This window comes from Musa acuminata, chromosome BXJ1-1 (genome assembly GCF_036884655.1).
Source record: "Musa acuminata AAA Group cultivar baxijiao chromosome BXJ1-1, Cavendish_Baxijiao_AAA, whole genome shotgun sequence".
Classification (NCBI taxonomy): Eukaryota; Viridiplantae; Streptophyta; class Magnoliopsida; order Zingiberales; family Musaceae; genus Musa; species Musa acuminata.
This window is the reverse complement of record NC_088327.1, coordinates 12,992,923-13,006,561: the sequence shown is the minus strand read 5'-3', so window position 1 is coordinate 13,006,561 and position 13,639 is coordinate 12,992,923. Positions and strand designations below refer to the sequence as shown.

Genomic DNA, 13,639 nt, shown 5'->3' with positions numbered 1-13,639 from the left:
ATAATTGAACTATGGGTTTGTAATGGCAGGCTTGTACATCTGTTGATCAGTGTCATAGGCAAGAGTTATCATGCTGCCATAGGGATCAACTCCAGATGCTGAATCATTCTGTGCTAAAAAGGTATTCTTGCTGACCCATACCATAAAATGATAATGCATCTATTTATTTATTTATGACCAGTGATTTAATTTGGTTCAAGGAGAATAAACAGTTATGCGGTCGGGTGGCCGATTGCTTATGATTGTTGCCAAATAGTATCTCAAGAGTTATAACCAACATGATAACAATAGATATATGAGAATTGAACTGCTAGAAAATCACATAGCAAAAAATTCCATGGTTTTCCTTAACTTATTTGTGCTAATTACTCTAGTGTTTCATATGCTCTTTTGAAGCCAATTTTGTCTTTTTCCTTAATTATGATGTGGTTATAGGTATTTTTGTAGTTGCAACAATTTTATATTCTTCTCCTTGAAGGTTCCTATCAATCATTTACCATGGTTTTTTCTTCATAAAATGATATTTTTATTTTAAACTACCATATGGTTTTGGGTTTTGAGTTTTGACTTAAGGATTGGTCTTATATTGATGCTCTTATATTCCTAAATCCTGGAAGAGTCTTGGTTGTAGTTTCATGCTCTGTATGGATCTGTAAGCTTCTTGTGGATCAATCCTCATGAAAAATAGTAAGTATCCAATTAGCAGTGATAAAAAAATATATCTCATAGTGTATCTTTCAGTTAAAGAATAAAATAATAATTTCGTGATATAATAGTTCACTGAATATAATCTTAAAGAACTAAAAACTTAGGGATTTATGATAATAATATGTGAAATATTTCTATAAAAGGTTTACTGACAATTGAACCCTAACCAATCTAATCTGAGACCCAGCAAGTATTTTTTTTTTATTTTTAAATATAAAATAAAAATTAACATCATATTCTAAGAATGTGATTTGCTTCAACACATCCTTGCATTATTATTTAGTAAAATTATATCCATAATAAGAATAACAATAATATAATTGGATGATGATAAAAATTTAAAGACAGATTCATACTTAGTCAATAAGATCGAGATTTGAAACCTTCGGACAATCAAATTAAACATAGGATATTAGTTAATAAAATATAATAATTGTGTTTTTGTTTTTTTTTTGTCTCTGACGAACATTACAGGAAACATTTTATTGTTATTATTAATGTCATGTCTTTGTTTTCAACTACAAAACCGTGTGTTTGTGTTCTCCTCGATACGCTCGAAGCACTGCCACCAACGACGATAAGCAGCGGAAGAAGGCCAACATAAGTAGTCGGTTTGCTCTGTGGAAGAAAGAAGAAAGGAGGAAGAAAGAATAAAAGAAGTAAGAAAGAAGCGATGCAGAGCGCCGCTATCTCGCCCTCTGCCGCCCCTCCCCTCCTCCGAAGCTCTACCAAGCCGCCGGCTCCTCGGTGGTCGCCGCTGCTCCTCCCTCTCCACCGCGGTGGGCCTCGCCTGCGGCCCCTCGCCGCCGTCCCCTCATTCTCCGTCGTTGCCTCCTCCCATGGTCCCTCGGTCCCCCTCCCCTGGGTCTCCCTCCCGTCTCTCTCGGATCGGAGGCCCGAGGATGGCCTCGCGGTCCGTGCGACCTCCGTCCCCGACGGCGACGCTGTGTCCAAGGATGCCGGCGGAGGAGGGCTGCTGCAGACGCTGCAGCTCGGGTCGTTGTTTGGTCTCTGGTACCTCTTCAACATCTACTTCAACATCTACAATAAGCAGGCACGTGTTCTCTCCTCTTCCTTCGTTTCGTCTTTGCGATGTTAATCTGGTACTGGCGGCTCTGAATCCCTCGATTACAATTGCTTTCCCTTTTGCTTCGGATCTGGAGATCACTTGTTTGGGTACTCCACCCTAAATGATCCGAGTTTCTATTTTGAATGAAAGATTTAATGGTTTTCTCTTGCCGTACGAGTTACAAATGACTACACTTTGCCGGGATTCTCCTCTAAATTATTTTCATTACAAACTCTGATGGGTTTGTTGAGAAAATTTCTGCAGCATATCGTTGAAGTGGTTGCTAAGATAAAAAAACAGGTTTGTTAGATTTCAGGGGTATTAGTGTCAGATTTGATTATTGATTCACATAGTGGAGCCGACTCGTCATGCATCAGAACCAGATCTCCGAGGAGGTTGGATGCTTTCTCTTGGTGATTTCCTCGTAGGAATGTCCAGGGAAATCACTCCAATCCCATACTCAAGTCAAGTCAGTGAGAGGTTCAATGTATGAGATAAAAGTAAAATATCATATTTGAACTCCTGTTTATAGAGTGGTGAGAACAATATTCTTAGACTAAGGAATATTCTGAAAAAAATCCTCCCCTTTAGCTTGTACTGACGTGATAGTTCTAGCTTGATTACGCTGTGTGTGTCAAGTCCTCATAGACCTGATATATTGGCTGGGAGGATAAAACAAGTTCAAAATCAATTCATGTAGCATGAAATGTGGTGGTCTTTGCACACTGATATGGTTTTTTTATTGAATTATTTCTCTTTGTACTATGGAGAGCTTGTTTTCTATAGCAAACCTGGCACAGGTTACTCAAACAGCTCATGGCCAGATACTGTGACCCTCTTAAAAGCTGAGCCAGGAAGAATATTTGCTAATACCAGAGTAAGCAATATTAAGTATGTTTTTGTATTTGCATATGTAAAAAGGCATATATGGTCTAGTGACCACGTTAATAGAGCCACAAAGCTCATAGACAAGAGACACATAAGATATTGTGAACTTGCATCAAAGTATGTCCTAGGTATTCATGTGAGTAGAAATTCGACAATGGATGAAAGCTGATGACCTTGGTTGTCAAATCTTTTGAACCCTTTAGACTTCCTATAGTCCAAACAACACTTCTTTTTTGACCTCCTTTGAGGTTGGTAATGCTCATATTTAGAAGTGTTTTTTTTTTTTTTATAATTTCAACTTTATTTGACCCCATACTATACAGAGGATTTTAAAATTTGATTATAGTGACCTGGTCACTAGTTTCATGGTCATCAATATTACTTTTGATCTGGTTTAGGTTCTAACATGATGGATGTAGTTTGTCCTTGGTTGACCCCTATGTAATTTTATATGCTTATTGTAACAAAAAGAGAACAGTAAAATCTGGAGGATGTCAACAAACATAATTGTTTCTAAATTAGGTTCAGCTGCTTAGGTAAATATTTTGTACTGTTGACTTCTTCTTAACGCATGGAAACACATAAATCTGATGAGATGAAGAAAACTTTTGTGGTTTGTTTCATCTTAAATTGCTGTTAAAGGTGATGGCTGAAGATTTTTAGGGTGTATTCACAATTAATAGGTAATGCAGAGATGGGTGGATGTGACATTTATTATTTTCAGATTTAATAAATATATTTCCATTTAATACTGAGATGTTATTGAAGTGATCATGTGATGAGTTACTTTCTAGCTGAATTTGGGGCAAATATATATTAGTTTCTTTGGCTTTTGTATCATATTGTTTTAGAAGGAAAATGTTTTTGTTGATAAACTGTCAGTAGATACCTTCTGTGATGTGAAATTGTGAAGCACATGACATTAGGTGTTTCCTTTTCGTTGTCATCTGATGTGGCATATGTAACATATATGTTTCCTTTACATGTCACAGGTTCTGAAGGGTTTTACATTTCCACTTACAATCACAACAGTTCAATTTGCAGTTGGAACTTTTCTTGTCTTGTTTATGTGGACCACCAATCTATACAAGCGACCAAAGATTTCTGCTTCACAGGTATGTGATGCTTAGTTGAGAATTACAAGAAGTGATCAGTTAGAAAGCTTTTTTCTAATTAGGACATCTTCTTCAGCTTGCTGTCATCTTACCATTAGCTATGGTCCATACAATGGGCAACCTTTTTACGAATATGAGTCTGGGAAAGGTTGCTGTTTCGTTCACACACACAATCAAAGCTATGGAGCCTTTTTTCTCTGTACTTCTTTCTGCCTTATTTTTGGGAGAGGTAATTCCTTTTTTAACTTTTCACATTTTTGCATAAAAGTTAAAACAAGACCTTATGTCTGGATGAGTCAATTGTTTTTTTATGTTTACTTTGTATTCTCAATGCCTTAAAAAACTGTGCAGTTTGAAGATTGTAATCTTTCTAAAACTTAGGCCATCAGCCATCTGTTTATGTGCTTCTTACAAAGAATTAGTAGAACTGCAGATATTTATTCTTTGACTATTGGACCATTAACCTGCAGAACCATAAATAAATTTCTCTTTAAACTGTAATTTATAGCTTCAACATTTCATGAGTTTGCTCCATAAAAAAATAGTTTCTTACTTGATGTGAAGCAGATGCCTACCATATGGGTTCTATTATCTCTTGTGCCAATTGTTGGTGGCGTGGGATTGGCCTCTCTCACTGAAGCTTCTTTTAATTGGTAAAAGATCATGACTTTTCAAATTTAGAGCTTATTAAAAAGGTTTGGAAAATATTGACGATTGATTGCATGAAGCACTCAAGGGCTTTTCTGTCCCTCTCTCAAATGAAAACAGTTCTGGTTCAGAAGTTTAGAATCTTTATCGGTTGATTTTTTGCTGTAATTAGGGCTGGATTTTGGAGTGCGATGGCTTCCAATCTGACCTTCCAATCCCGGAATGTGCTTAGCAAGAAAGCCATGGTTAAGAAAGAGGTGATATAGATATCTAGAAGAATGTATATGCTACGTGTATAATGTAATCTTTTATAACATTATTATGGTTGTTCCTTGTAGGGAAATGTATCACTTAGTTATAATGAAGCAACTTTATGAAGAAAATATGACAACTTTTTTTCTGTTGTTACAGGAATCATTGGACAATATAAATCTCTTCTCTATAATAACTATCATGTCATTTTGCCTTCTAGCTCCTGCAACTTTTTTTGTGGAGGGCATCAAGGTCACCCCTTCATATCTGCAGTCCGCTGTAAGTACAAGTCTCAAAAATGCAAATTCTTGCTTAATTGTACATATAGATATATAAAGTTTTTACTAAATGTCTATATCTACATATACAAATTGTTGTACATATAAGTGGTTCTTCAGAAATATGTAATTCTAATGTTATTTTCAATTTGGCTTGGTGTTCTAGGGTTTGAATTTTAAAGAGATATATCTGAGATCTCTTCTTGCTGCACTCTGCTTTCATGCTTATCAGCAGGTGAGATATTCTAAATTATTTTTCATATTTTGTGCATAGACATCTGTGCTTCCTGAGATCATATACTTTTCCACTTAAACTTGTATTCAGCAATTTGGTCAATGTGTTTATGTTTCTAAAATATTTTGATTGATAGACAAATTAAAAGGATGCTCGCTCTCATGTTTTAAATATAGGAGTAGCTTGTTTATGTTTTTGTGTCACTGGTAATTTGCTTGCTTTTTGTATACTGGAGTTGATTTATTGAGAATCACATACATTCACAGATACAATTGCAAATATTTTCTGCTTCATTTGCAATTCTTTCTCTTTCCGTCTTAGTGCTGTGTCTAGATTGGGCTAGAATCTTGTAAATAACATAATTGGAACTATATCATTATATTGTTGGCCACTATGCTTCAAAGTTGATGGTGTTTAGAAGCTTAGATACCACTATTTGGGGTTTCTTTTAGTGTGCAAGTGATCAAAAACAATGGCAGCATAACAACGATCACTTCACTTCCATCTATTTAAGTTTACATGGATCTTTCCCTTCCACTGACGTGCATCAAAGCTGATCTTCTCATTTAGACAATTATCTCATTCTGCCTCCACTTTTACCCATTCCTTTGGCCTTCTCTCCCTCATGAAACTTCACATCTGCATCTGCTTTTCCCTCATTTGTGCTGATTTTTTTTTTGGATGTTAGAAGCTGAAGTTATGTACCTGCTTATCCTTGTTTGGTCATGCTCCCAGCCTAGTGTCTAGGGAAAAAGAGATAACAAAGTGTTAAAGAAGTAGAAATGGAAAGTCTTTGCTGGCAAGATGAAATGAACATACCAGATTGTAAGTGACAAAAGATGCACTATTGGTGGTGAATATCTGCTCAGAGTGCCTGATAAGATTGGAGTACATATATGTTAAGAATATCAATAGAGTTGTGCAGTTTCTTGCCACTTTGATCTAGGATAATAGGCCATTTCTAAATCCAAGCAAGGGCTAAGATGCACAATGAATCATTTGGATGGGTCTTGATATGTATTGGTGGACTTGGAAAACTTAAAAGCCTCTAAAACACTGACCAGTTTTCAGACTAGCTCTGAAGACATCTTTTGAAAAGAGACTATACCTCTTAATGCTCTGTAGTCTAAAACTGCAGAAATGCTGGTACTGAAGTTTCACACATTATAACTCATACTACTATGGTTTAGAGCTTATGAAGTTTTGAGACGTAGATAGTAGAAGATAACATTAATAATCATTTTACTTTCTGATTACTTAAAGTTGGTAACATGTCATCTCTTGCAATTTATTTTTATCAAGGACAGGTTCTCTTCTAGTTCATGGATCTTCATCTGCTGTCTCCTCTATTTCTAACAAATTTTTTTGACCTTCTTTCCCTTCACAAGCACTTCATTTCTTAATATACTTGTCGCTCCATATTGGTGGTGAATTGTTTTTCTTTTTTCAATATAGAACCACCTGAATTTGTCCTCATGATAGGCTTATTTGATTGTAATCCCAGCCATTGTTTACCAGATCCAGACTGTCCTTTGACCTCATTGGGAGACCCTTATAATTCAAATATATGGAGCATGGTTTTAGGTGTTTCTATTTTAAAATTTGTGTGGCTTGCAAGTCATTTACTTGGAATCTTGATGTCTCTGTGCTATTGCAAAAAACATAGTGAATCACCTATTGTCCCTTTATTGAACAAGAGGATACTCACTGTTCATGTATTACTTCTCTATTTACTCTGGTAAGCACAAGATATCTTTCTCTTCATCTGTTTGCCAATATGTCTTAATTACAAATATTATCTCACTTTTCTTCATCAGGTTTCATACATGATACTGGCAAGGGTATCACCTGTCACCCACTCTGTCGGCAACTGTGTGAAGCGGGTCGTGGTCATTGTGACTTCCGTCCTTTTCTTCAGGACACCGGTTTCACCCATCAACTCACTCGGTAAAACTTTATCTCCCTCCTAACCCTTCTGGTCCCATATCAGAATCAGTCACCCTGCAAGTATCACTTGTGTCCTCCGTGCCTTTTATCAGGAAATGTTTTTGCTGCAGGTACTGGTGTTGCACTTGCTGGAGTTTTCCTCTATTCCAGGGTAAAGAAGATAAAGCCCAAGTCTGCATAACTAACCATTTTTGTTTTGTTCTGTGATGCGCTCCGAAGAGTTTTAATTCATCTTACTAATAAAGCGATATGTTGTCTTGCTGGTTCGTCTTCTCCAATTTTCCATGGCATGTCTAACTGAGCCTGAGTTGGAACAACAACTCCTGTTTGCTTCTCAACGTCTAGGTCTTTTTCCCAATGTAATTGAAATGGCGACTTGTGCTGCATGTGGAAGAACCATGACGGATTTCTTTGGTTTTGTGAGTGAAACATGGATTGTTGTAGCTCACTTCACCATTCCATGTGCAACAGCAAGATCCACATCAGAGCACAAAGGTGAATGCTTTCTTCTGGTGTTAAGGTTCTTCGATGGTAAGAGTAAAACATATTTGAATAATTTTTTTATTGAATTAGAGATATTATATTATACATATTTCGATGGGAAAAGATCCATAGTAGTTATATTTTCGTGAATTTATTGAACGATTATTATTTATGGTGGTTCTTTTTTGTGCATTTCTTTCCAATTGATATAGGAGAACAAATTTTGATTTGAATGCTATTACATTTTAAATACTATGGAATGGAATAAAGTGTGAAACCCGAACGACAAGATTGAAAACAGCATTGTTGCATGTCAGTTTTCTTCCAGGGGGGATTAGCAACAACCGCAAGCAAAGAAGGTTCCTTGGAATTACTTCCTCGTTGGGCCAGAATTGCTTTTTTGTGATAACACCAACTTTTTATCTTCTCGTTTGGTGTCGGTTTGACGGTTCGTGGTGGCTCCCTTTTCTTTCTCTTCTCGACGTGTTCTGCAATGGTCATCCTTTCTTTTTTTTCTTTACTTTGTCAAGTAAGATATTAATAATTTAATTACATAAATAATGTTTTTCGAGATTCATAAGATGATTAACACGCCTAATGATTAGAAATCTTTTTTTCACTAAGATAATATCTTAATTTTATTAAAAATAGAGAATCAACAAAAAAATTGTAGGAAATAAATTCCCCGTATATATATATATATATATCTCTTTAAAATGGATAAAATAACACGTAGTCCAAGTTGGAGAGGAATTGCGAGCCGCAGCCGTCACCCGTGACTTAGCATGTATCCTTTCGAGACAACAGTTCAGAAGATGGAAATCGAAGGGCTGCGGAGAGGCCACGTGGTGATCATTTATTGCCGACCACTCTTTCCCCTCCCCAACATATACCCAACCTTTCTCCTCCCTTCTCCGTCAAGAAGTGATCGGGTCGAAGAAAGAACCCCCATCTTTTCTTCCTCTTCGTCTCTCGCAAAGAAGAAGGCGACGTCATTTCATCGAACATGTCGGACAGCGGCGTGGTTACGGTTTACGGCAACGGCGCCGCCCTCTTGGAGCCGAAGAAGTCGTCCACCTTCTCGGTGAAGGTGGGGCTGGCGCAGATGCTGCGGGGCGGCGTCATCATGGACGTGGTCACCCCCGAGCAAGCGCGCGTCGCGGAGGAGGCCGGCGCCTGTGCCGTAATGGCGCTCGAGCGCGTCCCCGCCGACATCCGCGCCCAGGGCGGCGTCGCCCGCATGTCCGACCCCGGCCTCATCAAAGAGATCAAGCGCGCCGTCACCATCCCCGTCATGGCCAAGGCCCGGATCGGCCACTTCGTCGAGGCCCAGATCCTCGAGGCCATCGGGGTCGACTACGTGGACGAGAGCGAGGTCCTCACCCCCGCCGACGACCAGCACCACATCAACAAGCACAACTTCCGCGTGCCCTTCGTCTGCGGCTGCCGCGACCTCGGTGAGGCCCTCCGCCGCATCCGCGAGGGCGCCGCCATGATCCGCACCAAGGGCGAGGCCGGCACCGGCAACATCATCGAGGCCGTCCGTCACGTCCGCTCCGTCATGGGCGACATCCGCGCCCTCCGCAACATGGACGACGACGAGGTCTTCACCTTCGCCAAGCGCATCGCTGCGCCCTATGACCTCGTCATGCAGACCAAGCAGCTCGGCAGGCTGCCCGTCGTCCACTTCGCGGCCGGTGGGGTGGCCACCCCGGCCGATGCAGCCCTCATGATGCAGCTCGGCTGCGACGGCGTGTTCGTCGGTTCCGGAATCTTCAAGAGCGGCGACCCTGCGCGCAGGGCCAGGGCCATCGTGCAGGCTGTCACCCATTACAGCGATCCAGAGATCCTGGCGGAGGTGAGCTGCGGCCTGGGGGAGGCCATGGTGGGGATCAATCTCAACGATGCCAAGGTCGAGAGGTTTGCCACACGCTCGGAGTAGAAGGCAAGCACAGAAACAATCGGCCGTTTTCTCTTCGTTTCACAATTGGATCGTTTCTTTACTGAATCAAAATAGCTTCTCATGAATTGCTTGCTTTATTATAAGCAGTTTAAACATTCTGCACTTAAATCTATAGGTTTTGTCTGCTCTTATTTCCACGTAGGTTTGTTTGCTTCTATTTGAATGATTTCTGTGGCTTAATAATGCATTTTAAGGCCATTAAGGGGCCTAATTTCCTAACATGTTATGTTCTTTACATCCATCCATGATATGCTTAACATTATTTGGATTTGCTGGCATGTGGTTTATCTAGAATGATTGTTTATGTGTTTTGTCTATCTGAAATATATGTATTAGCTGCGAGACAGACATGTGTTTGATCTATAATGACTGCTTATGTGTTTTGTTTATCTGAAATATGTGTATCAGCTTCAAGACATTAGTATTGTATGGCTACAGAGAATGTATTGTTGCTTGGCAGATTTCATTATGCTGAATTTTGATGATCTTTGATGGCAAACCGAATCCCTCTTTCAGGTACAATTGTTTGTATATCTCCTTCCATCTTCCTAGCTGAGAATCTCAGTATTAATTTTCTTTTCTTTTTGTCTGGTTTTCTAAATGAATGCTTGATTGAGGTCACCATAGTTTCTTACATATTACACTAATCATGTATGTTAAAATAAGTGTCGCACTCAGTTGTGATATGGATGTTTAGGTTTATATCGTTTCAAGGAGGCACATTTAACCCTGTACTCTTGTTTGAGGCATTGGTTAGATCACTCTGAACTTGCACTGATTGAAATCCTAGCACTCTGTTATGTTTTATGCTGAAGAATTTGTGATTTATGATTGATTCAGAATGAATGATACTTTAGCTAATGAATGATTGTTATGTAATTTACTTATCGACGGAAAGGGGTATCTGATCCTGTCAAATGACATAAGTCTTTTTCTATGGGAGGCATGCTTGTTTATTTGAAGAAGGGTTAGAAGCATGGATAAGGACATGACACGGACACAACGATACGTCATTTTTAAAAAAAATTATAGAGGTGGCTGGCAAGTGGTGGTGGTCCGAGGGGCCAAAGATTTCACCGGTGAGGAAGAAGGGACGCTAGTGAGGAAGAAGGGTTCCTCCGCCCACGAGCACTGAGTCCATCACGTGAATGTCGCATCCAATGAATTAAAAAATAAATAATAAAAAAGGACACGTGTTGGACATGTGTCCTATCGAGTCGGTGATAAATCTGTGTTTGACACGTGTCGGACACGGTACATGGCCCAAACTAGCGTGTTCGTGCTTCCCAAGCAGGGTTCGCCATTTTGGGTATCGGACCCATCTTGGAGATTTGTTGGGTTGGTACGTATGGGTTTGTATCGATGTACCAACATACGGTATGCTGGGGCATGTCAATCAGGACACGGATGATCTGCGTCTTAGTCGCTGATCGGACAGGTCCATACCACCCGTTCTATACCGACTCGGGCGGTATAACAAACGTTGATTTGAAGAGCTTTGATTAGAGATCTATTGTTTTATAGTAAGGGTAGCTTCAACCAAGTAATAGCAGATTTGATTTAATGATCATGTTTCATTACTGATAAACTTTGACATGCATGTAGTTGAGTGAAGTGACTACTTTAGGGTCAACTTCGATCCAATCTGGTACAGCTGATTGCATTGATGAGTATATAGTGGATGATTGTGATCGTAGGAACTGTCAAAATTATATTGTTGTTGGAACTGAAAAACTATAAACACATTTGCAATCTAAGGATCTAATTTGAGTAGAGGTAAAATATCAAAGATTATTATCAGTAGGGTTTGCCATTTCGAGTGCCAGGTCCATCTCAAAGATTTGTTGGTTTATATGTATCGGTATATATTGGTGTATCAACACATGACGTTGGGATGTGCCGATGGAGACTCGAGCGATTCACATCTCATAGTCATATCGGTCTGTACCACACATACCATACCGACTTAGGCGATACAACAAACGTTGATTATTAGTGTGGGAACTGAGTTAGAATTTGGAACTAGTGTCGCAGATGATTATTCCAACAGTCGAAAAATTAGATGATTATGGTGAGAGAAGTTGATTATGTATATGATGAATTAAAGAGGAAATTACGTTGAATAAGCAATTATCAAATACAGATGTCCTTTGGCTTTGATTACTATAGGAGACTGCATAAGCAGTATGGAAGACTCTTATTTATCTTTAAGATTAACATTATATAGTCATATAGGCATTCTTATTTCTGGGGAAGCAGTTTAAATTAGTATGTCTGATTAACAAAAATACATTTTCAGGTGTGTTTGCAGTATGTCTAAGGTAAACAATGAAGTAGGTATAAGTTGCTTGATAGCTTGTTTTCTTTTAATATTCCCATTCATCCCTTTCTTAAACGCAGTACCATATCCCTGTTGTCCTGTTATGTGTGTCTTGAAGCCTGAGCATTCATCCTCTGGCTACAGATGCGATCTTTGAAGGTATCATGATTATTTTCCTCGTGACAATAATATAAGGTTGCCTGGAGATTATTTGCTAGGAAAGAAACACAGTGTGTTGCATGATGTGTAAAAAAAAAAAAAGATAGGAATGATAACAAAAGGTGTTGAGATACATTATAAGTTGAATCCAGATGTTATTTGATTAGATTTTGATGTGAGTCAAATTCTAATTAGTCCATTAGAAGTAGTTGCAAAGTTGATTTCATCTGTATTTTATGTTATAAAGCAGTCCAATCGGATGAGTCTTGTTCCTCTTTCTTATACCCCCTCTCCTCTGTCTTCTCTCTTCCTCCCTAAACTTTTCCTACAATTTCCTCACTTAAAATCTGTCAGCCTATATTTCCTGTTCATTTGCTATAAAATATTCAGTTTGAGCAGCTAACAAAGATCAAATTATTGCTGAAAACTTCTACAGTGGTCAAAGATATGCAAACCAAGGAACATCTACCTGCTGTCTGGAATTGCTATCCTCCTATTGGAGGTTAAATTACTGTCCCGTAGTCCTAAAGTGGATTGTGATTGATCCAGAATCCTCCATGTCAATGTGAAGAACCCTGCAAATAACGGCTAAATACCAGTTAATTAGCCTCTAGAGGTGTCTCTGAAGCATCATAAACAATTAAGGTGCCTCAATTTCAACCGAGTGTTAATAGCCTTATTAACAGTCTATTTGGTTTTGTCGTTGCTATTTAGGTATTTAGGTTTGACTGCATCGGCCTGGAAACTCTCCAGGGGTGAGGTTCTGGGGGCAATTTGATGTGTTCTCTCGAACCCTAGTGAGATATGGTGTTCCCGGGAGTCGTATTTTGATTTATACTATGTAATACGCTTCGTACAGGGTTTGTGCTGTCCAGTACAGGATGGTACAGATACTGTATTGGATCTTTTTGATTTTTTAGGATTTTTTTTTTCAAAACTCGGTATGTTCAACCTGCTACAGACCGGGAATCCTAATTGGTACACCATTGATATATGAAATTACCAAACTTGGTTTTGGGTGAATTCATTCTACCTTCCATTTAATTGTTTATATGTTATATATAGCGGAATTTGGTTGGTGCTAATTATAGATTATATCTTGTAGTTAGATCTTTTTGACGTACCTGATTCGTAGATTTAAAAATTTTATATTAGAATCTCTATAGTTATGAAAGTGAAAGATCTAGGTCCATTTATCCTATTATCGTTGGTTTCACTAATGGAAACACCAAAACAATAGATTAAAAAGTTATTTCAATGTTCCAATTAGTGGTGGCGAACGAGAACACCGTTGGGGGTTATGGATGGTTACTGTAGATGAGAGCAGAGGTAAGAGATTAGGGTTGTTTTACATCTACGTTGACATCGATACATTTGTTGAGCGTCCATACATCGGTGTTAACGCAGTTGTTGAGCGACAAAATGATTGCTCACTTCATCGATGTTGATATAGTTACCAAGCGACAAAAGGGTTACTCACTACGTCGATGTCAACATAATTGTCGAGTGACGAAACGACCACTCGACATTTGCGTTGGCACCGACGAAGTTGCCGAGCAGCGTTGCTCTACATC

The 13,639-nt window shown here is 38.9% G+C and overlaps 2 protein-coding genes across 2 annotated transcripts; both read left to right on the top strand.

The window, feature by feature from the left end:
* The first annotated feature begins 1,246 nt into the window (after positions 1-1,246).
* Positions 1,247-7,569, top strand: LOC135674541 (phosphoenolpyruvate/phosphate translocator 1, chloroplastic-like). The gene is made up of 9 exons (XM_065184486.1): positions 1,247-1,762; positions 3,658-3,780; positions 3,857-4,009; positions 4,348-4,433; positions 4,601-4,685; positions 4,840-4,959; positions 5,125-5,193; positions 7,011-7,140; positions 7,251-7,569. Exons 1-9 carry the CDS (start codon positions 1,382-1,384, stop codon positions 7,319-7,321), a joined length of 1,218 nt encoding a protein of 405 aa, XP_065040558.1. The 5' UTR covers positions 1,247-1,381; the 3' UTR covers positions 7,322-7,569.
* Positions 7,570-8,531: 962 nt separating this feature from the next.
* On the top strand, positions 8,532-9,805 carry LOC103997631 (probable pyridoxal 5'-phosphate synthase subunit PDX1.1). The gene has a single exon (XM_009418921.3). The coding sequence runs from the start codon at positions 8,630-8,632 to the stop codon at positions 9,563-9,565; it is 936 nt and encodes a 311-aa protein (XP_009417196.1). The 5' UTR covers positions 8,532-8,629; the 3' UTR covers positions 9,566-9,805.
* Positions 9,806-13,639: the final 3,834 nt, after the last annotated feature.

What these genes read in the sequence shown, in the direction of transcription:
- LOC103997631 (XM_009418921.3), top strand. Translation starts at nt 8,630, where the DNA reads ATGTCGGACAGCGGCGTGGTTACGGTTTACGGCAACGGCGCCGCCCTC.
- LOC135674541 (XM_065184486.1), top strand. Translation starts at nt 1,382, where the DNA reads ATGCAGAGCGCCGCTATCTCGCCCTCTGCCGCCCCTCCCCTCCTCCGA. An exon ending in CAAAGATTTCTGCTTCACAG is followed by an intron (nt 3,781 to 3,856) that starts GTATGTGATGCT and finishes CATCTTCTTCAG; the next exon opens with CTTGCTGTCATCTTACCATT. An exon ending in CTGCCTTATTTTTGGGAGAG is followed by an intron (nt 4,010 to 4,347) that starts GTAATTCCTTTT and finishes GATGTGAAGCAG; the next exon opens with ATGCCTACCATATGGGTTCT.